This window comes from Triturus cristatus, chromosome 8 (assembly GCF_964204655.1).
Source record: "Triturus cristatus chromosome 8, aTriCri1.1, whole genome shotgun sequence".
In the NCBI taxonomy this organism is placed as follows: Eukaryota; Metazoa; Chordata; class Amphibia; order Caudata; family Salamandridae; genus Triturus; species Triturus cristatus.
In genome coordinates this window covers 169,859,638-169,884,091 of record NC_140591.1, presented here as the reverse complement: position 1 = coordinate 169,884,091, position 24,454 = coordinate 169,859,638, and the positions used below count along the sequence as shown (strand labels likewise).

The window sequence follows — 24,454 nt, the reverse complement described above, 5'->3', positions numbered from 1 at the left end:
GGTGTAATAGGTAACAAATAATGTTTTGGATGGATGCGTCTAGCGGGTTAATGTCATTATTATTGCAATAAATGACGAACCTCTTCCATTTTGCTGCATAGCAAGCTCTGGTAGTGGGTCTCCTGGCCTCCTTAATGATGTCCATACAGTCAGGTGGCAGGTTTAGGTAGCCAAACTCTAGGACTTCAGGAGCCAGATTGCCAGGTTCAGCTGTTGCGGATCTGGATGCTGAATCTCTCCATGGTTCTGCGTCAAATGCTCGGGTTTGACCCGCAGCCTTTGATGCGGCACCACGGAAAGTTCGAGAAAGGTGGTGTACCGCGGCTGGCGTGCCCACGTTGGAGCAACCAGGACGAGCGTCAGTGAGTGTTGTCTGAGTTTGCGTGCCACCAGCGGTATCAGTGGTGCTGGGGGAAAAGCGTACGCAAATCTGCCGGACCAGTTCATCCATATCGCATTGCCCTGCGACTGCGGATGTGGGAACCTGGCGGCAAAGCTTTGGCGTTTTCGCTTGTCGCGAATAGGTCTATCTCTGGATGACCCCACTGCTGGAAGTACGGTTGGAGTACTGATGGGTGTAACTCCCACTCGTGCATCTGGTGGCTGTGTCTGCTGAGCAGATCCGCCATCTGGTTGTCCTTGCCGGGGAGGTGTTCTGCCATGAGGAACATGTTCCTTTGAATGGCCCACTTCCACATGCTCTGAGCCAGATGAGACAACTGTGGAGAGTGTGTTCCTCCTTGCTTCTGTATGTAGTACATGGCAGTCATGTTGTCCGTCTGGATCAACACGACTTTGTTGCACAAGTGTACTTTGAATGCTTTCATAGCGAGGAAGATTACCATCAGTTCTAGAAGGTTGATGTGCATCTTCTTTTGTTGTGTTGTCCATAGTCCCTGCACTGTGTAATGGAGTACATGAGCTCCCCATCCCTGGAGAGACGCGTCCGCCGTCAGTATTATCTGTGGGACAGGCTCTTGGAACGGTCGGCCCTTGCAAAGGTTTTGTGGATTCCACCAATGCAGAGAGTTGTATGCCCGACCGCTCACCAACACTAGGTCTTTCAACTGTCCTTGAGCCGGATTCCACTGACGTGCTAAGCACTCCTGAAGCGGGCGCATATGTAGTCTCGCGTGGGGGACTATGAAGATGCAGGAGGCCATCATGCCTATCAACTGCATGAACACTCGCGCGGGAAGGGAGTGTTGTGGTTTGAACTTGGAAATCAGCATTTGCATGCTGTTGATTCTCACCAAATTTGGCTGAGCTGTGGCCGCCAGAGTGTCTATAGTCGCACCTAGGTACTGTTGTACGTGTGCGGGCTGTAGATGGGATTTTGGGTAATTTAGTGAGAACCCCAGACTGTGAAGGAGGTGAATGGTGCGGGACATGTGGCTGGCACATTGCTGGGCTGACTCCGCTTGAACGAGCCAGTCGTCCAGGTAAGGGTAGACGTGTATGTGCTGCCTCCGTAGATGTGCCGCCACAGTAGCTAGGCACTTTGTAAACACCCTTGGTGCCGTTGTCACGCCGAAGGGAAGGACTTTAAATTGGTAGTGCTGCCCTTGAACAGTGAACCTGAGGTATTTTTTGTGTGAGGGGTGAATGGGTATGTGGAAATACGCATCCTTGAGGTCTAGTGTGGCCAGAAAGTCTCCCTGCTTGAGCAGCGGGAGGACTTGCTGTAGAGTGAGCATGTGAAAATGCTCGGAAAGAATGCATCTGTTTAGGGGTCTCAGGTCTAATATAGGTCTGAGTGACCCGTCCTTTTTCGGTATTAAAAAGTACAGGGAGTACACCCCCGTACCTTGCTCGTGGACGGGTACGGCCTCTATTGCGCCTTTTAGAAGCATACTTTGCACCTCCTGCTGTAAGAGTGTTAAGTGCTCTGAGGACATAGGACTGTTTTTTGGAGGTATTGTGGGTGGAGTGGAGGTTAGTTCTAGACAGTAACCGCATTTGACAATATCTTTGACCCACTTGTCCGTGGTGATGGAGTTCCACGTGGACAGGAACCTTTGTAGCCTTCCCCCGACAGGTGTTATGTGGTCGGGAGGAAGGGAGAGGGCGTCACTGCTTGTTCTTGGGGGAGGACCTGGTGTTGCCGTAGCCGCGTCCTCTGCCCTTTGTACTGGAGCCACGATATCCACCCCGGGTGTTTTTATCGTAGGTGGTTTGTGTATTGCCCTTGTTGTATGTTTGCTGTGACCCCTGTCCTCTACCTGCTCCTCTATTTCCGGGGCGACGAAAGGAGCCGCTCCGAAAGGACTGAGTCTGGAGAGCCCCCATGGACTTTGCAGTGTCCGTGTCCTTTTTTATTTTCTCTAGGGTGGTGTCAACCTCCGGGCCGAATAAATAGTCGGGGTTGACAGGCTGGTTGAGTATGTTGTTTTGCACCTCAGGTTTGAATCCGGAGATTCGTATCCAGGCATGTCGTCGCAGCATGACGCTAGTGTTTATGGCCCTGGCAGCTGTGTCTGCGGCATCCAGCGCACACTTGATGGATGCGTTTGTGAGGAGCTGTCCCTCCCTGATGAGGATCTCTGCACCTTCTCTGTATTGGTCAGGGAGATGTTGGAGTAGTTGCTCTAATGTGTCGTAGTGCGCTCTATCGTAGCGAGCGAGGAGTGCTTGAGTATTGGCAATGCGCCATATGTTGGCTGCCTGGGCGGCAACCCGTTTGCCAGAGGTCTCTAACACCTTGGACTCTTTGTCCGGGGGAGGAGCGTCACATGTTGTTTGTGAGTGTGCCCTCTTGCGAGCATTCGCAATGACAATGGAATCCAGAGGTAGTTGGCCTCTGATGTAAGTAGGGTCCCCAGGCGCTGATCTGTATTTCTTGTCGATCCTGGGGTTTATCACTCTTGCCCTGGTGGGTTCCTTGAAGATGTCCTTTGCTGGTTTGAGGACACCCTTCAACATGGGTAGAGTTTTTATATTCCTTTCTGAGGATGCGAAAGTATCCATAAGAAAGTCGTCCTCGACGGTGTCCGAGTGAAGTTGCACCCCATGATTGGCCGCAGCACGTTCAATTAGAGCGTTGAACGCTGCAGTGTCCTCTGTCGGAGATGTTTTTGCTCCATAGAGTTGCGGGTCTTGTGCATCCATAGGTGCACCTGGGTCCACAGGGTCATCCCAAGTTTGATCAGGGTCCTGTTGGCCGTCAGGGTCCATGTCTCCGGGGTAGGGGACTTGGTCACCCATGTAGTCCACCAACGCATCCGTGTCGGAGTGTGTGGGAGAGAAGGATTGTGGATCCTGGTAGGGTGAGTGGAAAGGTTCGTAAAGAACTGGTTCTGAAGCCACAGGCAGCTTTCTTTTAAGTGGAATCCTGAAGGAGTCCAAAGCCAGCTCCGAAGTTATTTTGCTTTTGTGGATAATCATCCTGCCGGTGTCGGCGTCGATTAGATGCGATGGAGACGTCTCCGCAGAGCGTTCGGCAGGCGTGATCGTGGTGTGGGTGACCCGTGTCCTGATTTGGAACAGTTTCGGGGCCGTGGATGGTGGCAGGCCAAAAGTAATGTTGGCTGGTGCCGAAGAGGCTGCTGGAGCTTTAATTGGTTCGGAGCCCGACGTGTCCTGGAGGACCATTTTCTTTTTGGTGCTTTGCGCAGCAATGGGTCGCGTCTGGAGCGCCCTCGATTCTTTTGCCCCGACCGGTTCTGTCGAGGCGGTCGTGGATTTTTTCGGCGCCGGTGGGTCATCGAGTCGAGGGGCGGGAATGGCCGTCGACTTCTTCGATGAGTGTGGCTTTGGTGTTGCCGTGGAAGCGGTGTGAGAAGCAGCAGGCTGTTTGACCTTTGGGGTCGGAGTCGATTGCGTCGGTGCCGGGAGCCGAGCAGGTTTGGAGGTACCGAAGGCCTTCTTCCTTATGTCGACTCCGACGTCGGCCGCTTCGAGTTCGGCACCGAAGTCTCGTTTGGTGCGCTCGGTGCCGATGTGTTTTGCTGGCGTCGAAGGTGTGGAGGGCCTCGATCCGACCAGCGCCACTTTCGGTTTCGGTTTCAATTGAACCAATACAGCTTTCGGTTTCGGTTTCGAAGAAGGGAAACCAGCCGTTTTGGGCATTAATGGCTGCCGCTGAATGTCCGAGGCCGGGCCCGAGGGCGGGGCCGAAGAACTGCGGGATAGGTCTTGGGTAAGGCCCGAAGGCGATCCCTCGACCGGAGCCATAGTCTGTTGCACTGGGCTTTCTTCAGTCTGAACGGGTAGGCCTTGCTCGTCACCGGAGCTACTCTCTTTGGCCCCTAAGGCCTCATTGTAGTCTCCTACCTCGGTGTCGTCTTCATCTCTGCGAAAGAGTGTTTCGTCGACGTCTTCCGATCCGGAGTCATGTTCGGAAGCGGGACTGGAGGGTAGGTTCTCCACTTCTTCGACATCTTCGGTCTCGGCGTTGAAGATGTCGGCCGGTGCCGCTTGCTGCGCCTCGAGTCTCGCCGCTCGTCGATTCCGTAGAGTCTTCTTGGATCGAAATCTGGCACAGGCAATGCATGTAGATTCGTCGTGATCCGGTGAAAGGCATTTGTTGCACACCGGATGGACGTCGACGTGGGGATATTTCGCATTGCATACCGGACACCTCTTGAATGGTGTCCTCGATTCCATCGTTGATGTCGAATCGACGGTCGGGTAAGATGCGAAAGTTTGTTCTGGAAGTTAGTAAACTAACAAAGATACTATCGATACCGATCGAGAACAGTACCGACGCGAACTAAAGGCCTTTTGGCCTGAAAAAAGATTTTCCTAACTTGAGTCAAGATAGCACATCCGAACCCAATGGCGGAAAAAAACTATCTGAGGATGGAGAGGATGCCCATGCGCACTGTAGTCCAGGGGAGGAGTCACCTATCCCAGGATACTTCGAAGACTCTTCCAGGACAACAACGTGCAAACATCCGGACCCAACACTAGGCGGCGATCTATGCACAGATATGAATTCAGCAGCCCACATGCCTCGACAATATAAAACCACATTGGACATTTCAAATGGTTTCTTTTGTCAAAACATAGCACCTGAAAGCAGGTACTTAACAGCTTTCTCAATAATGGGGACGCAAGGTCAATTTTGTAGACTCCCACAAGGGTTCAAAAACAGCCAGGGTTATTCTCAGCAAGGGTAACAGAGTTACTACAAATTTATGATAATGAGGCATTGTCATATGTCGATGATATATATCTGACAGACGATGACCTGGACAGACACTTGAACAGGGTGAACACCATTATATTGGGCTTCGCCTCTGAGGGTTACAAATTCAACTTTAAAAAGTCAAGAATTGCCTATCTCAACGTCCTTTTCCTAAGATATGAACTTTCAAGTGAAGGCAAAAGCCTGGAAGCCAACTTTTTAGAAAAGTGTGCGGAGCTCCAACCTCCAAAAACGCTGAAGAATTTACAGTCGATTCTAGGTTTCCTGAAGGTCATCGACATCGGTAGACAATCTTTTGTCAACAAGAGTTGATGATTTCATGTTTTCTCCAGACCCATACACTGACTTTGATTCGGCTCAGTGTACCAGGAAAGCAATGAATTTGGCCACCATATTTTCATAACAGAACATAACTTGGAACTCTTCCTAAAATTGATTTTTTTCAAAATTTGAAAATACATGTCACATCAATCTGCTTACAGTAGAAATATTCATATAGAACATACTTCTTTGAATACTTCCAGGGACACATTGTCACCTTATTTACCACAATTTCATTTAGTACCAGGACATGAAATGGTTTTGAGTTTTGAATAATTGTGAACCATTTCATCATATGTATATATTTATGTTCATTCATTTAGCATTTACTGTCAAAATATGCATAGAATGAAACATTGCTTTACTATGTACAGTATCTTTGCATTTCATGTCTAGCAAAAGTATTTTTGATAGAGAAATTCTTTTAGTATGCTTTTTAGCAACATGTGGTACTCAGTTTTAAATGTTTAGCATTTTATTGTTTAGCATTTAGTACTATCGTTCATTCGTAAGTGGAGTGGGTGTTGTATTCCGCTTTAGGTGTCCGTATATAGGTTTTCCTGAATCATTTCCTTATATAGGCACAATTCGCATTGCCCTTACATAGGCATAAGATCCCAGTCCTTAATTAGGCATTAGCCATGCTATCCAAATATAGGCATGGTCATCAACATCCATCCACACAAACGTCACAACGAGTTCTTAGAAACCAGACCCTTAAGCTCTTGGGAGTTTTCCCTAGCACAGGATTATTGATTTCTCTAAGAACTCATTTATTATGTATGAACAGCTATTCCTTAAGGGTTCATTCATGACTTCTTCCTCTGCCAGACTTCACGTCAATGCAAACATTCCTAAGCACCTTCCAGGTATAAATATACCTTCCCTTGCCACGGCAAGTACGGAGGAGACCTCGACTTTAGAGGAGCCCGTGTCCCGGGGTGATGCACTGACGAGAGCCGCTGTCATCCGTGCTCGCAGAGAATCCAGCTTCCAGTGTTCTGACTCCCTTCGCGGGGTGTTAGACTTCGAGACCTGGAAAGAGATTCCCACCTCTCTCATTTGCAAAGGTATGGAGCTGACTAGAACCTGGAGGGACTCTTGGCATACTATACTAAACTATAGAATAACATCATATATAATACAGCACCTACTTCTTACATAGTACTACACTTTGGTTAGGTACACTGGGGTGGAACTAGTTAGAGAAGCATCTCATGAATACTCGCATTTTTAGCCTATGTTATTTATCTATATGAATATGTGTGTCATAGTTAAAAGATAATGCTAGCACAGTATTATTTCTTTCTGCTGCTTACGCTTACGCTGTACATAATATATCTCGTATACTGTCTTGTAATTATAACAGCTCATATCTCTTACACGAGAAACAAGACTGTTCAATAAATCCTTTTATTGAAACGCCCGCCTATTCTGTGTAACTCTGAAGAAACTAAGCATGCACGATTAGCTGTTTGAAACTTATCTGTTGTTTCCACGATTCTGAGAGTGTTCCGATTCTAAAGGGAAACAAAGTTGTCATGTTTATGCGATTGCCAGAAACTACTCCCTTCTTGTTTACAAGTAGTTTCTAGTGGCCTCTGAGTTAGCTGGTACACATTAATTAAGTTTAATATACTCGATAGGGGCATACTGACCTCAGTCCTATGCCAAATCGATAGGGTATATTATTCCAATGCGCAGAACCTATTAGGGAAATAGGAACTACACTACACTACTACATTCAGAGCACGCCACACACATTCTAGGAGAGGACTTCAACGATGTGCTTGAACCCTTTCTAGACTGATCCCCAGTTACACCCCAGGACACATGGGCCCACACAACTAGCAACATTTCAGGCTGCCCTTGGATTGACTGACCTGTGGCGACGTCATCATCCAACCACGTGTGCCTATTCCTATTTCTCTGGGGCCCACAGGGTGTTTTCTCGACTGGATTACCTCTTCACTCCAGCGGGTGAGATTGGGAATGTAGATAAGGTAGAATATCTGGCTAGAGGTAATTCAGACCACTCGCCGCTTTTATTAACGGTGGGAGAAAGATGTAGTGATAGGAAAGTACACGGGAGACTGAGCTCATGGGCCCTGCAAGATAGGGTCGTGGCCAAGGAACTCCGGGTAGACTCAGAGCTATATTTTAAGGAAAATGAAGGATCAGTGCAGTCAGCGGTCACCTTATGGGAGGCAATTAAGGCAGTAATTCGCAACAGGGCGCAAAATATCATTGCCCACAAAAAAAAACCAAGAAACCCAAGATATAGAGGCCCTTGAAGGTAAGCTGTTAAGTTTGGAGAACAGCAGTACCTCCACCATAAATAGCCTCAACCTTCGCCAAATAAAAATAACAAAAAGAGAATATTAGGCGCGAATCACGCAAGAGGTGATGGCTCGCCAGTTAGCCGTTCAACACAGACTATACGAAACAGGAGACAGGGCGGGCAAGCTGCTTGCATGGTTGAGTAGGAAAGAATTGAAGATGAGATGGGTTACATCCATACAGGGAGGTCGTCACACATACTCCACGCCCAAAGATATAGCAGGGGCTTCTGCCCGATACTACGCGGAACTCTATGAAGTCAAAACACAGGTGAGCGAAGCATAAATAATTCAGTATTTGGATGCAATTGAGACTCCCTGGCTCTTCCAGGAGGAGAGGGCCAGGCTGGACAAGGATTTGACACTCGAAGAAGTGACGGAGGCTATTGGCCGACAAAGGTCGGGGAAACCCCGGGCCCTAACGGGCTACCAGAGGAATTTTTTTAATTAAACAGTAGTCTGCTGGCCCCGTATCGATTAAACATGTTCAAAGCGTCAAAATATGAAGGGATTCTCCCCAAAGACCTCTCCACGCCAACAGTGGTGGTGATTCATAAAACAGGGAAACATCCAGGGTACTGCGGGTCATATCGGCCCATATCACTGCTCAATATCGAAACCAAAATATTGGCCACTATTCTGGTGACGCGTCTCTTGGCAATTATTACCCCCAATACATAAAAACCAATTAGGCTTTATGCCGAAGCGAGCCACACGTTTTAAACTAAGACGAATGGCTAACTGGTTGGACACGCTACAGAGTAGAGATAGTCCCCATGCGCTCCTCTCACTTGATGCAGAAAAGGCCTTCGATACGTTACACTGGCCCTTCATGAGATGTATTTTGGAGAAATTTGGATTTGGTCCTGTGTACGAGGGATGGTTGGCACTTCTATATAATGCCCCTGAAGCAAAAGTCCCGGTCAATGGGGTTATGTCGGTGAGCTGGCCTGTTCAGAGGGGTACTAGGCAGGATGTCCCCTGTCTCCCTTAGTGTTAGCCCTAATGTTGGCATGTGTCATTAGATTCCATCAGGGATTAGGGGGTTTTGTGGATGAGTCCCGTCTCCTAGAAGAGGAACACATATCCCTACATGCCAACGATATTCTATTGTATGTTACGGAACCAACCGAGTGTCAGGCTGTCAGTAGCACAAGAATATACACAACGCCACTAACCTTACACCGGTGGCCAGCAGGGACGACGGTAGCTGGTAATCCCCCCAATTCCCTGGAACGCAACCCCCAGCAGAGGCAACGAATCCCGCTGCGTGAGGATGTGCACCGGGGAAAAAGGGAAGGGGACAAAATAACAAACTTGCTGCGAACCCTCGGGTTTCTTCAGGGTCTGGTCTAGGAAACTGTACAGTACCCGTCTGGACTTCACCCTGCAGGACAGGAGACAGAAAAGGTACAACAGATATATGGGAGTTGACCAGGCTAGTCAATAGAACAGCTAAGGCCTCGGCACCCACTCACCGGAAGCTAAGCAGCCAGAACTACCAGAATAAACCACCACTGGAAAAGGAACCTGGATCAGAGCAATGGCTTTTCTAGAATGCACTGTGAATGTCTACCAAGGTGGAACATACTGCTACCTACTCATTACCAAAATGAATCACCCCCGTTTGGGGATACCAATTTCCGCTGTCCCAAACTGTAAGGTGTACTCTTTTCTTTGTACTCCGATTGTTTTTGGCAAGGCACGATTTATCCTGCACTTCACAGTCTGTATCAGTCACCATAATACAGAAACACTGCCCTCCTGTGCCTCTAAACGGTATTGTTTCTAACATGTATACTTAACAGTTATTGTCGAACATGAAACAAAAAAATAACCCCCATAAGAGGAAAAAATACAGAAGATGTGTTCTGCCCTTGATTTCTTTCTTCCCAGAAATTCGAGGCAGACAGTGTCTCCAGCAACCAAGTGTCACGGGGCTTCGGAAAAAACATACTCCGGTGCTTTCACAGAACGTAATGAAGGTCAAAGGGCTTGAGAGTCGGGTGAGCAAGAATACGCTTCGGCGTTTTTATTTCGAGCTCAGTGGCACCTCTAACAGGAATAACATAAAAGAATCGGAGCAGGAAGGAAGTGCACCGGCTTTTCTTCCAGTTGTACCTGCACTCCCACGGAAAACAGTTTCTCTGGAACTCCAAAGGTATGGGGTAGTTGAAAGTATAACGTCTTCGGTATTTATCAGGAACGACGCTGTAAAGGCTTCACGCTGGGATCCGGCAGGGAGCACCATCCGCCATCATAACGAGCTCTGAATAACGATTGTCAAGCACCTTCCTCCTGCGGAGGAGGTGCTTATATTTGGCCTGCCTTTCGCCTCACTTTGATGTGCCCCACGGCCTGCTGGGAGTTGTAGTGCATAGGACCTCTCCTTACTTTGAACCCCAGAGCTGGCTTCTGAACATCCCAGTGCGAAACTAGTTGGGCGGTTCTCTGGTGTGCGATCGCTACACCGAGACACTCTCCAAAATTCTGCAAATATTTGAAAACTATGGCCATAAATCCGGCTATAAGAATAACTGGAGTAAATCCACCTTATACCCAGTGGGTGGCGTTAAGGAGCCCCAGATCTACCCAAGCTGTCTACAGATATCAAAGGAGGGGTCACTTATCTTGGGCTCTATATCACCACTGCGGTGGACACCAGCTTGTAACAACATCAAACGAGTCCTCTTAAACTTTCAGGAAGATGTCAAGAGGTGGAGGCAACTCCCATTGATGATCATGGGAAGGGCCGCCATGTACAAGATGGTCACACTCCCGCAAATACTTTACGTGTTGCAGAATACCTACTGTAAAATACCAGAGACCGTTTTCACAACCCTAAACGACGAGTTACCTCTACTTCTGTGGGCTGGAGCCCATCCACGAATAGGGTGGCAGATGCTGCAGCCACCCATATGATGGGGGCTTGGCCCTCCCTGATATTAGAGCCTACTATAGAGCGGCCCATCTCATTCTAATTAATGAATGGATCCATGCCTCACGGGATCATCCCACGTATGCACTGGAATGACTCCAATTCCGAAATCATTCCCATTTGCATTATATCTATGCAGGCAAGGGTGGTAGTCGCCTCTTGCCGGCCACTCAAAGGGTACTGGAAGTGTGGAAAAATGCTGAAATGACCATGAAATGGGACATGAAGCCTACGAGGGAAACCCCTCTGTGGGAAGGAACAAGATTACTGGAGATCAGAAAGCTGAGAGGCTTTAGACAATGGGATCTGATAGGGATCTCCAAACTGGGGGATGTCAAGGAAAAAGGCACTCTGGCACCATTCAGCAAACTTCAAGCCACATACCAACTACAGGACACCCAAACTTATGCTCATCTTAGACTGCGACATGCATGGTGGAGGGACTAGACACCAACACTGCCCGAATATTCCCCCCTATAAGGGATTCCAACCAAGGATATCTCGGTGACGTACAAGACACTGATTAATAACATACCCGAAAAGCTAGGTCCACTTTGAGCCAAATGGGTGCTCACCAGAGTTCCAATGGAAGACATTGACTGAAGCTGCCCTCATGCACCCACACAAAGTGGCAATAAAACAGACTACGATTGATTCAATACAATATCCTACGCGGGACCTATTTTGACCGAGCCAGACTCCACAATATGGGGAGAGCAGACACCCCGGAGTGTCCTAGATGACACACAGAACGCAGCACATTCATACATACCCTCTGCGAGTGCAGCCTGATCAAAACATACTGGATCAAGGTAGTGAGGGAACTTAATATACTGGAAGCTCACCTTGAGTTGGAATCTAGATAAGTCCTACTGGGAATTCCTACAGAGGTAGACCTGCCACGTAATAAACTCACACTTGTCAATTTGGGGTTGGTTGTAGCCAAGAGAGACATAGCTAAATACAGGGGTGTACAACTTCCTACACTCAAGGAATGGAGGGCGTGCCTAGACCTGTACATGGTAGCCGAAAAAAAGACATACAAAGCGGGGGGATGCCCCAGAAAATTGGGAAAGATCTGGACACCATGGATAAAGTATTATGGCTTGGAAATAGAAGACGAGGAGGCGACAGAGGGGAGGTCGGGGAAGGAATCCTGAAAATGTTGGTCTCTGACCCATTGTTGACGGAAGTAGATAACCCATGTATGACCTTCTTCAATCATGAATGTATGAAACTTGAATTTAACCTCATGCTCCTTTTCAGGGAACACAGCGCAGTAGTTTTTATCCCTCACCACTTAATGAGAAATATCCACTAAATATAGTGTATACACAGTTTTTCTTACTGTATGTTCTTATCTAAAAATCTAAATAAAAACAATTTTTAAAAAAATAGTGTGCTAAGTTTGAGAAGTAACATGAGATCAGAAATGGCAAGCCTAGACAGGGAGGAGGGAGAGCCGCATGTGAATCTATGAAAGAGATCAATAACGGAGAACCACAGTGTACAGGTAACTTCTTTTTCTCCAGTATTGAATCTTTCATAGAGTCACATGCTTGTATCAGAGTAGTTAGAGTAATTCCTTAAACTTGCGACTAGGCGAAGACCTTCATATGCAATAAAAATGAACATATTTAAACATACCAATACATATGAATCATGAAATCCAAGTAAATCTTTAAATAGCAAATAAATCTGTGAAAACCAAATACACAAGACAAATAGAAGAGATAGATCTGAACAGACTGTTCCTTAAGCAAACAGATGAACAGATGTCTCAGGACAGCTTGACCCACTGCAGCGTCCGCTTTCCATGCAGAGTCTAGGCAGTAATGCTTAGTGAATGTATGCACATGTTGCCGCTCTACAAATGTCTGGAAGCGATACACCCGCAAATAGGGCTGTAGAAGCTGCCATCTTCCTTGTGGAGTGCACAGACACTTTTGCAGATAGAGGTTTTCCAGCTTTGTTATGGCAGAAAACAATCACAGAGGAGATCCTACGTGCAATACGGTTTCTTGAAAAGGCTTGGCCCTTCCTTGGTGAAGTAAAGGACACGAATAGCTGATGCGATTTTCTGAAAGTCTTTGTTCTATGAATGTACAACTTGATGCAGTGTTTAACATCCAAAGAGTGCAATGTTCTTTCAGCAGCAGTTGAAGGATTCCCAAAGTACGTGGTGAGCACAACTGGTTCATTCAAGTGAAAGGAAGTTGGAACTTTAGGTATGAATTGAGATTTGTTCTCAATAAAAGCTGGTCTTGTCTGACTTGAAGGAATGGTGCAGCAACAGTGAACGCCTGAATTTCACTGATTCTTCTAGCTGATGTGAGGACTAAAAGGAGAGCCGTTTTCCATGAAACATTTTAAAACAGCCTTGTGTATTGGCTCGAAAGGCGAATTGATTAATTGGGCTAGCACTGTGTTTAATTCCCATGGGACTGCAGGGCACTTTAAGGGTGGGAAAACCCTGAAGAGGCCTTTCATAAATTCCTTAACAATATTCTTGTTGACCATAAAGAGTTCTCCTGCAAAACCTGGAAATTGCCGCCAAGTGTACTCTGATTGATGAGTGAGCCAATTTTTATTTAGCTAAGTGAAGTAGGTAAGGCAAAACCTGTTCCGGGGTTGAGAGCAGAGGAGGCAAGTCCTTTTCCTCGCACCAGTGGCAGAATCTCTTCCATTTTGCAGCATATGACCTACTAGTGGAAGCAGATCTGGCCCTTTGGAGGATGGACCTGCAATCCGGAGTAATGTTTAAATCGGTCAACTCATAGTCGTGAGGTTCCAAGCTGACAAATTTAGAGATTTTATTTGAGGATGAACAATTTGACCGTTGTTCATTGAGAGTAGGTTTGGTAGTGGAGGAAAGAGACTGCGGAGATATCGAGCACAGGAGAAGCTCCATGTACCAAAACTGCCTCGGCTATGCCGGAGCTATGAGAATGAGATGACATGGTTCTTTCTTCATCTTGCTCAATACTCTTGGGATGAGGGGAAAAGGCGGGAACGCATAGGCGAACTTCCCTGTTCACTGCATCTGCAGGGCGTTCCCCCAAGAGTTTTTCTGAGGGCACCTGCTGGCAAACGTTTCGTATTTCCTGTTGCTTTCGGTCACGAAAAGATCCAGTTTTGGAGTGCCCCATACTTTGAAGACTCTTTTCAGCTGGTCCACGTCTAACGCCCATTTGTGACATTGGGAATTGGTTCTGCTTAGAAAATCCGCCCAATCGTTGTCCGCACCCGGTACATGCTCTATTTGCAATGTTATTTTGTGTTGAATTAGCCACATCCAAATCTCCTGGACCTGTTCTGATAAAGTGAGAGACCTGGTGCCCCCATGTTTGGCAAGGTAGAACATTGTTGTGCTGTTGTCTGTTCTTACCAGAACAGAGGATCCCTGGGTTCTGGAAAGAAAAGCTTGCAGCCACAGAAAAACTGCCCTCAGTTCCATAAGATTGATGTGTGAAAAAACGTTTCTTGAACGGACCATTTTCCGTGGATTTGCAATTCCTGGAGATGCACCCCCTACCCCCCCCCCCCCCCCAACTGTCCGTTGAATCGTCCGTTGTCCTTATAGAACGAGGCTGTGCTGGTTGAAACGAGAGGCCTGGAGAAATATTGCTTTCTTTTTCCCAATATGACAGAGCCTGCTTCATGGGTCTAGCCAGCGCTATATAAAACTTTTAAAATAAAATAAAAAAATTGTCAGATAGAGATAATGTCCTTAAAAGAGCTGTGCGCCTGCACCCACTGCATGTCTAACTGCTCCTGGAGAGGCCTCATGTGCAGCCGACAATTTGGAATCAACGGGATGCAGTAAGAACTTGAATACTCTCACAGAAGTGGACTCTCTTGCGTGTAGAAAGGATGCTAACCGCATTATCTTGAGCTTCCGTTCTGAAGTGGGAAACGCTTCATCGACTTTGTGTTCAGAAACGCCCCAAGAAAAATAAGTTTCTGGCTTGGAATCAATTGGGACTTCTCCACGTTGAGTTGTAACCTCAGAGACTTGAAGAGACGCTGACAAGCCCTCGTAGATTTTCTCGTTGAGTGAAATGTAGTTCCTTTCACTAGCCAGTCGTCCAGGTATGGGTAAACCTGGTGTCCCTGTCTTCTCAGAAAAGCCGCTACCGGGGCCATACATTTTGTAAAAACTCTGGGAGCTGAGCGAAGGCCGAATGGCAAAACCTTGAACTGGAAGTGATCCCCAGCCATCTCGAACCTTAGGAATTGGCGAAGCTTAGCATGACTGGGGATGTTAAAGTATGCGTCCAAGAGATCGCGGGACGCTAGAAAATCTCCCTAGTTTATTAATAAGAGAATCTCTGGAAGGGACAACATTCTGAACGACCGCTTCTTGATGTATTTGTTTAGCTGTCTGAGGTCCATGACCTGTCTCTATTCACTGCATTTTTTCTTTATTAGGAAGAAATTGGAATAAAAGCCCTTCCCTCGCTGTCCAAAAGGCACCTTCTCTATCGCCTCTTTCTTTAGTAGAGTAGAAATTTCCTGCCTTAACAAGGACAAATGATGATGCATTTTTCTTGGAGGTGGAGTTCGAGGAGGCTTGTGAACAAGTACTAGGGTGTGGCCGTGTCCAGCACCCATTTGTCCTTCGTGATGGCTTGCCATTGATTTAGAAATGGAGAGATCTGACTGGACCGTAGAGGTTGAAAACGAGAGGAGGTGGCTGGCGGAAGACTAACGTCACAACGTCTTGAGGAATCCTGCAATCTTCCTCGTCCTGCAGGGATGCGTCTAGCCGATTGCTGATTGTATGGCAGATTGGAGGCACGAAATTGTTGCTGTTGCTGTCCTCCATATTGTGGTCTGTAACTCTCTGCTGACCATATGGTTGATATCTGTATCACTGGTATGATGGTCTTTGCTGGAACTGACCTCCACGAAAGGACTGAAAACACCGTTGTAGCAACGTGCCCAAGAAACATGCGGTCTCAGTATCCTTTTTGATGCCCTGTAGGTCTTTATCTACATGCTTTCCAAAAAGATTTTCCCCATCGAAGGGCATATCCAGAACTTTCGATTGAACTTTGGGGAGGAAGGACATCGCCCTAAGCCAGCCCTGTCTACTAAGAACTGCGGCACCTGCCATTTCTCTGAAAGCAATTGAAGACAAATCCATTGCAGAATCAATCACCTCCGAAGATGCTTTAGCACTCTCCTGCAGGAGGCCCCTCACTTTTTAGGTCGAGGGACCGTCCGGTCTGCCTAAGGCAGAACCGGAAGTCCGGAGATCTTATGTTTCAAAGAGTGGCTATTTAGCCCGCCTCTCTTTTTGCCTCTCCTCCATTGGCTGGCTTCCTAAACGGAGGCCAGCCATTGGAGGAGAGAGCCGTCCCTCCAAATAGGCTCCGTCTTTTTCAGATTCGGGGGCGTGTTACGTGCTCTTCTTTCCACTTTTTAGCCACGCCCTTTTTTAGGCATGTTTTTCTCTCCTCCAGCCAATGGCAAGAGGAGAGAAAAAGAAACACGCCCCCGAATCCGAACACGCCACTGCGTTTCTCCGAGGTATTTCTGCTTTGCCTCAGAGAAAGGCAGTGGTGTGCTTGTTTGTCTAAGTTCTTTGTTTGTCATTAAGGTGTTTAGTATAGACTTTATCTGTCTAAATTACTGCCATTTTTAAAGAAATTGTTGTTCTGACTTGGCGCTTATCGCTGCACGCATGTTTAAATCCTTAGATTGTTTGCCTGAAGTATTTAATGGTCATTTTCACTTAGAAGCTCAATTGTTTAGTGGGGGCAATTTTATTTTATTACGGGTCCCCTTGCGAGCGAGGCTCGAACTGGCATGTTCGTTGGTGACAAGCGCGTGTGCGCGGCGCCACCACTGGCTTGAGGAGCGCGAGACCATCGCGCTCAATGGTACGTCGAGTGCAAGGTTTTTTTCTCTTCACGCTCGAGGCTGTAACATGTTGATGCTTGAATTTTGGGCCACACGAGTGTTTCTCGAGTCCAGGGACACCGTTCATTGCGAGTGGAGCGTGTTCATTGCGAGTGGAGCGTTAGCGAGTGCGCGAACGTTTTTCCTCAAGCCTCTCTCGAACAAGGCTTTATTGTAGTTTTCAAACTTAAAGCAGGCAGTGCGATCATCGCACACGATATTAGTTAGTTTGACATGTTAGATAGTGTGTAGAAGTTTCTCTTGCTTACCTGACTGTGCCAGAACCTCTTTGGCCACCGTAGGGAGGTCACGTGACCCGGCGGCCATCTTAGATTAGGCAATTTACATTAACTTCTAATGTGATTTAAGGGGCCATCTTTTGGGATACAAGTGAGCAAAATTTACAGTTTTTTTGCTCGGAGTACATTCAAGTCAGGGTCAAGAGTCAGTTGAAGGTGTACCTACCTGTCTCTACTTCTTTTGTTCAAAGCTGGTTTTGTTAAGGTCTGTGGTGTTTTGTTCGGTGTTTTGTTTATCTGTGATATTCGAGCAGTTACCAAAGTGTTGCAGTGACAGCAGGATGCATAGGTAGGTTATAAGGCGCTATATGGAGCCAAATAACAATGCCATTTCTTTAAATGTTTTAAAAACAAACAAAAATAATGTCATGAGCAATGCCAATAGCTCTAACTTTAACAATGCCGAGACCATTGCATTGTAAATGCTTGTTTCTTTTTATGCTCGGGAAGGTATTCGAGAAGAGGAGCCAGATCCGACCATAACGGACGGTCGTACCTCCCTAAAATTGCTAAGGCGTTAGAGGTCTTGATGCAGATTCTTCAAACGCCTCTGGGCAGCTTGCATTATCACTGAATCCGGACGAGGATGGCCAATTAAACATGCTGGAACAGAATCAGGTGCCTTGTATTTCTTTTCCATCCTCGGTAACACAGCAGGCACAGAGGCTGGGTTCTTCATTATCTTCAAACCTTCACTCCAAATGTAATCCCCAATCGGAATGAATCGAACCGATTTCTTTGTTGCATCCTTAAATTCGTAAAGGAAACATCGAATCTTCTAGAGGCTCTAGTGAGTACTTCATGAAAGCCTCCAATATCTCCCGGGGGGGAAGCCGTTGGAGGAGGGGACGGCGAAGATGGAGCCACATAATCATCCCATTCCTGACCAAGTAGGTCCGGATCCTGAGTGAGCTCACCCTCCTCATGTTGATCGTCTGCCTCACTCTCTATATAATCATCCTGGATTGTAATGCATCGAGGAACCTGTCTCTCATCCTGCACAACAGGCGGCGGAATAACTACTGGTGGAGGACGAGCAACTTGAATATTCGGACCGCCGGACGTCAAAGGAACCGGAGCGCGAGAGTCCGGAAATCTTTTACAATAGTCATTCAACATATGCCTATGGTCTGTGACCAGGGAGACTGGCACCAGCATGGAATCTCTCCAAACCTCCTGATGCTCTCCAGAAGCCTCATAAGGATAGTGCCCTTGGAAAGAGTCGTAACGTTGGGCTTGAGAGCGACCCGAGAATAAATAATCCCCTTCCATATGTTCTGATTGTCCTTGCGCTTCCTCCTCATCTGTGTCCTGGCATTTAACCCGGAGCTGTAAGGGGCTGTAAGCGAGGCCAAAAAGACTTTCATCCCCAGATTCCTCCGTATCAAGAAGGTGGGAGGGAAGCAATAGTGAAATCTTGGGTAAAGGTGACAATCTGGAGATTTTGGAACCAGATGGAGACTTAGTATCTTGTTTTTGATTCGTCGATGACGAAAGACGCCCGATAGTGATTGTCGTCGATACTGGCTGAGAGGGAAATTTGAACACTTTCATCGACGCAGCGCCTGTCGATGGGACAGTCGACACCCTCAGTCGTGGATGCATTCGTCTACACAGTGTCCATCGTCATCGTCGCCAAAGCAGTCAACGATGAAATCTTCGTCACCGTGTTCGTCGACAATGTCATCACCACGGCCGTCGACGACGCAGTCGGCGCCATGGAAGTCGGGATTTAGTGGAAGTCCTGGACGACGGACGGCATGTCCATAAGCAATGCTTGGACATCACCTGAAAAGCCAGATGTTCTCAGCCAGTCATGGCGATGTCAGGCCACCGTCGAGGATTTGGTGGTATCCAGTCCACATTTGATTGTGAACTTTGCTGCATCTCTCCCGTCAGCAACAGCTGAAGTATAGTCTGAGTCTCTTCCAGAACCAAGGGCAGCACCTGTGCAACAGTATCCATTAGAGCAAGGGAGTAACAGCCCAAAAGGCATGCAGTATTCACGGAGCACAGAGCCCGGCAGGTGGAAGAAAACCTCTTCTTGTTAAAGGTGTCCAGCCTCTTGTATTCCCTATCTGGTGGGGAGGTAGGGAATGCACCACCAGGATTTACACTGCAAGTGAAGGCTTTGACAATCAAGCTCTCCGGGGTAGGGTGATGTGTGAGGAAGTAGGGGTCCCCTGGGGCGGGGCAGCAAACAATCTTCTTGTTCACAGGAGCCACTGTGCTGGGCTTGGACCATGTTTCAAACAGGAAGTCTGTAAGTGCTTCATTAAATGGAAGAAGTGGCTCTGAGGGGATCACTCCCAGCTGAAGCACCTCTGTCAAGACGTTTGTCTTGACTGCCACGGAGGATAGACTAAGGTCCAGGACCTTGGACGCCCTTCTCACCACCACTGCAAATGATGCACCCTCCTCCATAGCCATGGTAGGGGGGAAAAGCATGCCAGTATCTGGAGAAGTGCCCAGTCCACTGGCCTCCGACAAGCCCTCACACTAGACCACGTTGGTATCTAAGGGCAGGTATTCTTAGGGGTCTAGTGACGCCTTCCAATCCTCCCGAGTCGTAGTCCACAGGAAAAGGACTCTGACTCTGGCCTGGAAGGGATGGTATTCTTAAGGGTCCAGCGAACCCTCACAATCCTCGCAAAGTCCTAGCATGGAAGGTATGGCTCTAGTCAGACGATGCCCCACAGGCTGTGTCTGAATCAGGGGCCGGAAAGGCAATGGTGCGGCTGGGAGCGTCAGCACTGGGACAGGCGCAAATTGATGTGGTACAACAGGCGCCAGTCTGCATCCATCCATGGAACCAAGGAGCCCGACTAGCGCTGGGGGTGGAGCCACTGGCGTGGAATCAGTAGGGGCCCCTCCAAAACACAAGGGGGTGAAAGGTGTGGCAGCAGGAATGGGCTTCTCAACAATGAGGCACATGACCTCATAAAGCTCCTGAAGATGAGCGGGGGTCGCATCAGCTCTCGGAAACTCAGGGTGGTGTGCAGTCGGCCCAGGTGCAAGCTCAACCACGGTGCCTGACCTTGAATGACAATGCTGTCTCGTCCGAAGACCGCGACGGACGGGGCGAGGTAGAAGACGTTTTCAAATTCTTGCTTTGCTTCTTTTCGTGTGACTTACCAGAGTGGCCCAACGACTTCGAATGCGACAAGGATCTTTGACTCTGCAATAGATCCCTGGACCTTCCTCTTGACCAGGATTGAGAAAGTTGCGGCGTTGCATGTCTGGCAGCAAGGACCACTCCCTAAAGGCTTTGGGGAGCATGGCGCGTCAATCCGTGCAGGTTTTCGCGCCGTGGTCACGCTCCAAGCACCAGAGGCAAACAAGATGCTGGTCCGTCACTGACAGGCACCACAGGGCTTGAAGCTAGCGTACCTACTGGACAAGGAAAATTTTACATTCTCAATGGGGAAATGAAAGGCAACATTTCCTTCCCAACAAGAACATACATTTTTTTTAGTTTTCAATTCTAAGGGCATTCCTGATCCTGTGCTGCAGAATGTTTGTCCTGGTGAGTCATTCACTGTTATGGACAACACTGATTAACCTACAGAATGTGACTAACCAAGGGAGCATTGTTTTGAACTAGCAGAGCCCCTCTGGTATAATAAAAACAATCCTCCTTTTGCTTCCAGGGGCCAGATCAACTTGCCAGTAGCCACAGGTCAGATTAAAAGTCCGCACACAGTAGTTGCTACCTCTTAAACCACATCAGACTACCTAGAGTAAACTACTTTGGTTTGTACCAGCTTGGAAAGTAATGCTATCACCACAGCAGTCTCCAATTCCTGCAATAGCAGTGGTACAGAATTTCCCAGAACCATTAATATGCGGTCTACTTACATTGAATCCACATGACGCCCTACTGAGCTTGACTCAAATGTATTCTGTTATGGTATTTGTTGAATGTAAATAATATACCCTGAGAAGAGAGTCTCTTGCTGCTATAGACAAACCTTCTCAGTATCTGAAATAGAAACAAAAGGATAATTAACTAAGAGGTAAGAAGCTTGAAAGCTACCACGTGGTGTTGGAGGTGCGTAGCAACCCAGACCAGCAGCAATAACCTGGCCTGCGTAGGGAGAGACTCTTTCATGTGCAGCTGTAATGCAAGTACACACGGGCTGTGGCAATGCTGTTCACCATTCCTCTCTCACATACGTCCCTGTTTACGTGTAGAAACCTACGTACTGCATGCAAGTGGGACTGTTAAGTTCTATGTGAAGCAAGGGAATGCCATTAAAAGTAACCCTTACAAGTGAGCATAATTAATACTGAAGAAGGTTTTGGAGTAAAATGGGAGTGTATTATACCATCTTCCGATGCTGTTACACTTATTCAGTCCCCTGGGTTAGTTTGCACCCTCAGTTAAAGATGTCATTAGAGTGAAAACATGTTGAAAAAGCGCAATGCGTTAGCAGAGGAAGCTCCCTTTTTTATGGCTTAAACTGAGAATGATAAGCTGAGACTTGACTATTTAGAAAATTAAGATTTATTGTTTTAAGTTGTTTAGCACATTAAACCATTTGGCTGACATCATTATATGTGCAGGTTCATTTAAAATGAACATTCATTTTTGTTATAATTGTATTCATTGTTTTATCAATTCATATTAAATTTGTGCGAGTTGTATATTTTATTGAGATGATTATTCCTTGCAAACATCATTTAAAACATATGGTGTATTTATGCTTTGTCAATATTTGTGCCGTAGCCTGTATAATGTGTCCGAAGTATTTTGATTATTTTCATCACATATGGGGGACAAATGACGTTTTAGATTGACTAACCAGCACTTTATAAAAGTGCATGTCACATTTGTTTTGATCTAATTGAATTTCAGCAATAAACTTACGAGTTTCGGTTTATACGACCTCGGTGAGTAAATTGTGTGCTTTGATTTCGTTGGTTAACAAGACAAGATGGCGTAGATACGGGTTGGATCTGCCAACAGTTGTTTTTGACACACAGAACATTTAGAGATTTGAGGTGCATTTCACTTACATGATTTGTTTTATTTCGATAAGACTTACTTAAGTTCTTTCTTAGGCATGGAGTACGTTCTGTTGCTTCGGGTGTATTTCACTCATTCACTTTTATAAAGTTCTTTAACATCATCTTTTCACCCTTTTGCCGAAACATTTTCTGCATGTAAGCAGAATTTAATTAAATGTTCAAGTACATTTATTTTCATTCTGATTGAGTGTTGCTTTTATCTTAGTTACCCCCAACAATAAAGTCAGCCAACGAACCAACTCGGTTATTCTAGAGTTTAAAATGGCTTCGCCGCTGTGCGCAATATTAACTTAGTTACCCTTGGAGCAGTGGCGAACAGTAGATATTATAGCACCCAGGATAACGTACTGCTTGGCTAAATACTTATAAAGTCCCAAAGGCGAGACCTATTGGCTATGCCAGTGCTTCTTTTAATAGGAAGCCAATGGAGTTTGACAAGATAAGCCGATAGATAGACAATCGTGTTTAGGCAGCCTCAATAAAAGTCAAGATGTGGCATTTTGGACAATCTGCAATCATCTTAATGCGGATTAGGAGATACCCAAATATACACATTTCCATAGTCATGGCGAGATGTGACTTATACCTGGACTAATGTTCTCTGGGTGGAGTTTGGCAAGATTTCATGGACCTTTCTAATTAATCTTAAAATGCCAAAACAGACTGCAGCCAGTCTGCTCACTTGGGCCTCAAACGACAACTTGTCATCCAGCCAGATTCTGAGATTACTGATGGCTGTTTTAGGCTGAGGCAGAGGTCCAAGGCTGTCAGCCCAATACCCCGGAGTCCAGCAGTTTGGATTGTTTCCCATTATGACTTCTGTCTTTCCACAGTTAAGTTTTATACATAAGTTAGTCATCTATTTGGCAACTTCTGTGAAGCATTGCATTAGCTGGGCTGCTTTTCTGGAGCCAGGGAGATGACCAACTTGGTGTGGTCTGAATTTGAGACCTTAGACAGACCAAAAGACTGAAGATCGTCTGCAGCACCGTGAGGGTCAAACCCACAGAGTTGCCAATTATGCTTCTGCTGTGGGGCCCAAACCCTCTTTTCTTCACACCTTCTGCTGCTGAATAGCTTCCCTTAGTTTGTCACATGCATCATATGGTTGAGTTATTTACATTTTAACCAGGATTTTTCAGCAGTCTACATACCACCTTGCGAGCTTCTCTGATCTACATACATACAGCTGTGATGCTAACCCACATCTTTCTGTGAAAAATATGTGATGCTTCAACCTACGACACTCAAGTATGGAATAGTGTGGGACACAAATTAACAGTTCATGATAACACTTCCTTATACGAGTAAGAAACAAAAATGTTTCCATATTAAAGCAAAAGCAGAGCCAATTACAATTTTGTTGTCACTAACAGCCGAACATGAATATTAGGGTGCAAGTAACACACATACAATAAGTTGAAACATTCAAGAGACTATTTTGCACAAAATTAACATATCAACAAATCAGTACCATTAGAAAAAACTTACCAACACTAAAGGATGAACACAGCATTTGAACACCAGGTCTAGGTCTTTCAGTGAACTTCAAAGGCCTAGTGCTTTGAAGAGAGGAAAAAAGAGAAGCTATAACGTACAAAGTGATGAACGCCCAACAATTCAATTATATTCAAGAGCATTTGGTTTTGTAAATACGTTTTATAGAGAATTTGTACAATTTAAAGATCATGGATACGAGTGTTCATTTATCATAATAACTAACAAAAAGAAGGAAACTACACTCCCAACCCAGTACACGTTAGTTTCTTTGTTCCCGTAGACTTATCTCAGTAAGTATTTTGATGACATTCAATGTGGTCCTATTGTCTCCACGGTGAAGGAAGTGCCCCTTTTTGCATGGTTGATGCAGTTTGACTGAGTGTGCCCTGGGTTCCTGCCAACCAGGTACCCAGGGCCTATGTTCTTTCCCTAAAACCGTACTGTTACAAAACCCAATTGGCAACTCTTTGGCCACATGCAAGTCCCTTGTAAATGGTATGATAGGTACCCTGGGGAATGTGACCAGGGAAGGCCTCTAAGGGCTGCAGCACTTTTTGTACCACCCTTAGAGGCCCTGTACTTTAAAACACAGACACTGCCATTGCAGGCTGCGTGTTTTGGTGAACAGCAAAGAGAAGAGTCGACATGGCAAACATTCCTGTGTGCCATGCCTACAATCCACTGTCCTGGCATAGGTAAGCCACCCCCTTTAGCCGGGTGCACTATACTAACCCTGGGTGTAGTTCGCGTAGTCACGCTACGCGTAGCTACGCGAAGGGCACTTCGCGAGATACGCGTAGCACTACGCGATGATTGCACAGTGCCGGATGCTTGTCCACACTGTGCAATCATTGAAAACGGCATCTCGCGCAGTGCGAGCTGTCGTTTTCTGCCGCTCAAGTAGATTTTAACTCGAGCAGCAGCTTTCTCAACGCGGACTGGTAGTTTCTCATCGCGAGCGGTCGCGAGC

The 24,454-nt window shown here is 46.6% G+C and overlaps 1 protein-coding gene across 3 annotated transcripts in view; it reads right to left on the bottom strand.

Moving 5' to 3' along the window:
- The window catches only part of BRWD1 (bromodomain and WD repeat domain containing 1), a 2,304,433-nt gene that overhangs the window by 1,799,444 nt on the left and 480,535 nt on the right, over nucleotides 1-24,454 (bottom strand). For all 3 annotated transcript variants that reach the window (XM_085621250.1, XM_085621251.1, XM_085621252.1), the window contains exon 10: nucleotides 23,476-23,546. In XM_085621250.1, coding sequence (XP_085477376.1) covers nucleotides 23,476-23,546 — 71 coding nt within the window. The remainder of the gene's footprint in view (nucleotides 1-23,475; nucleotides 23,547-24,454) is intronic.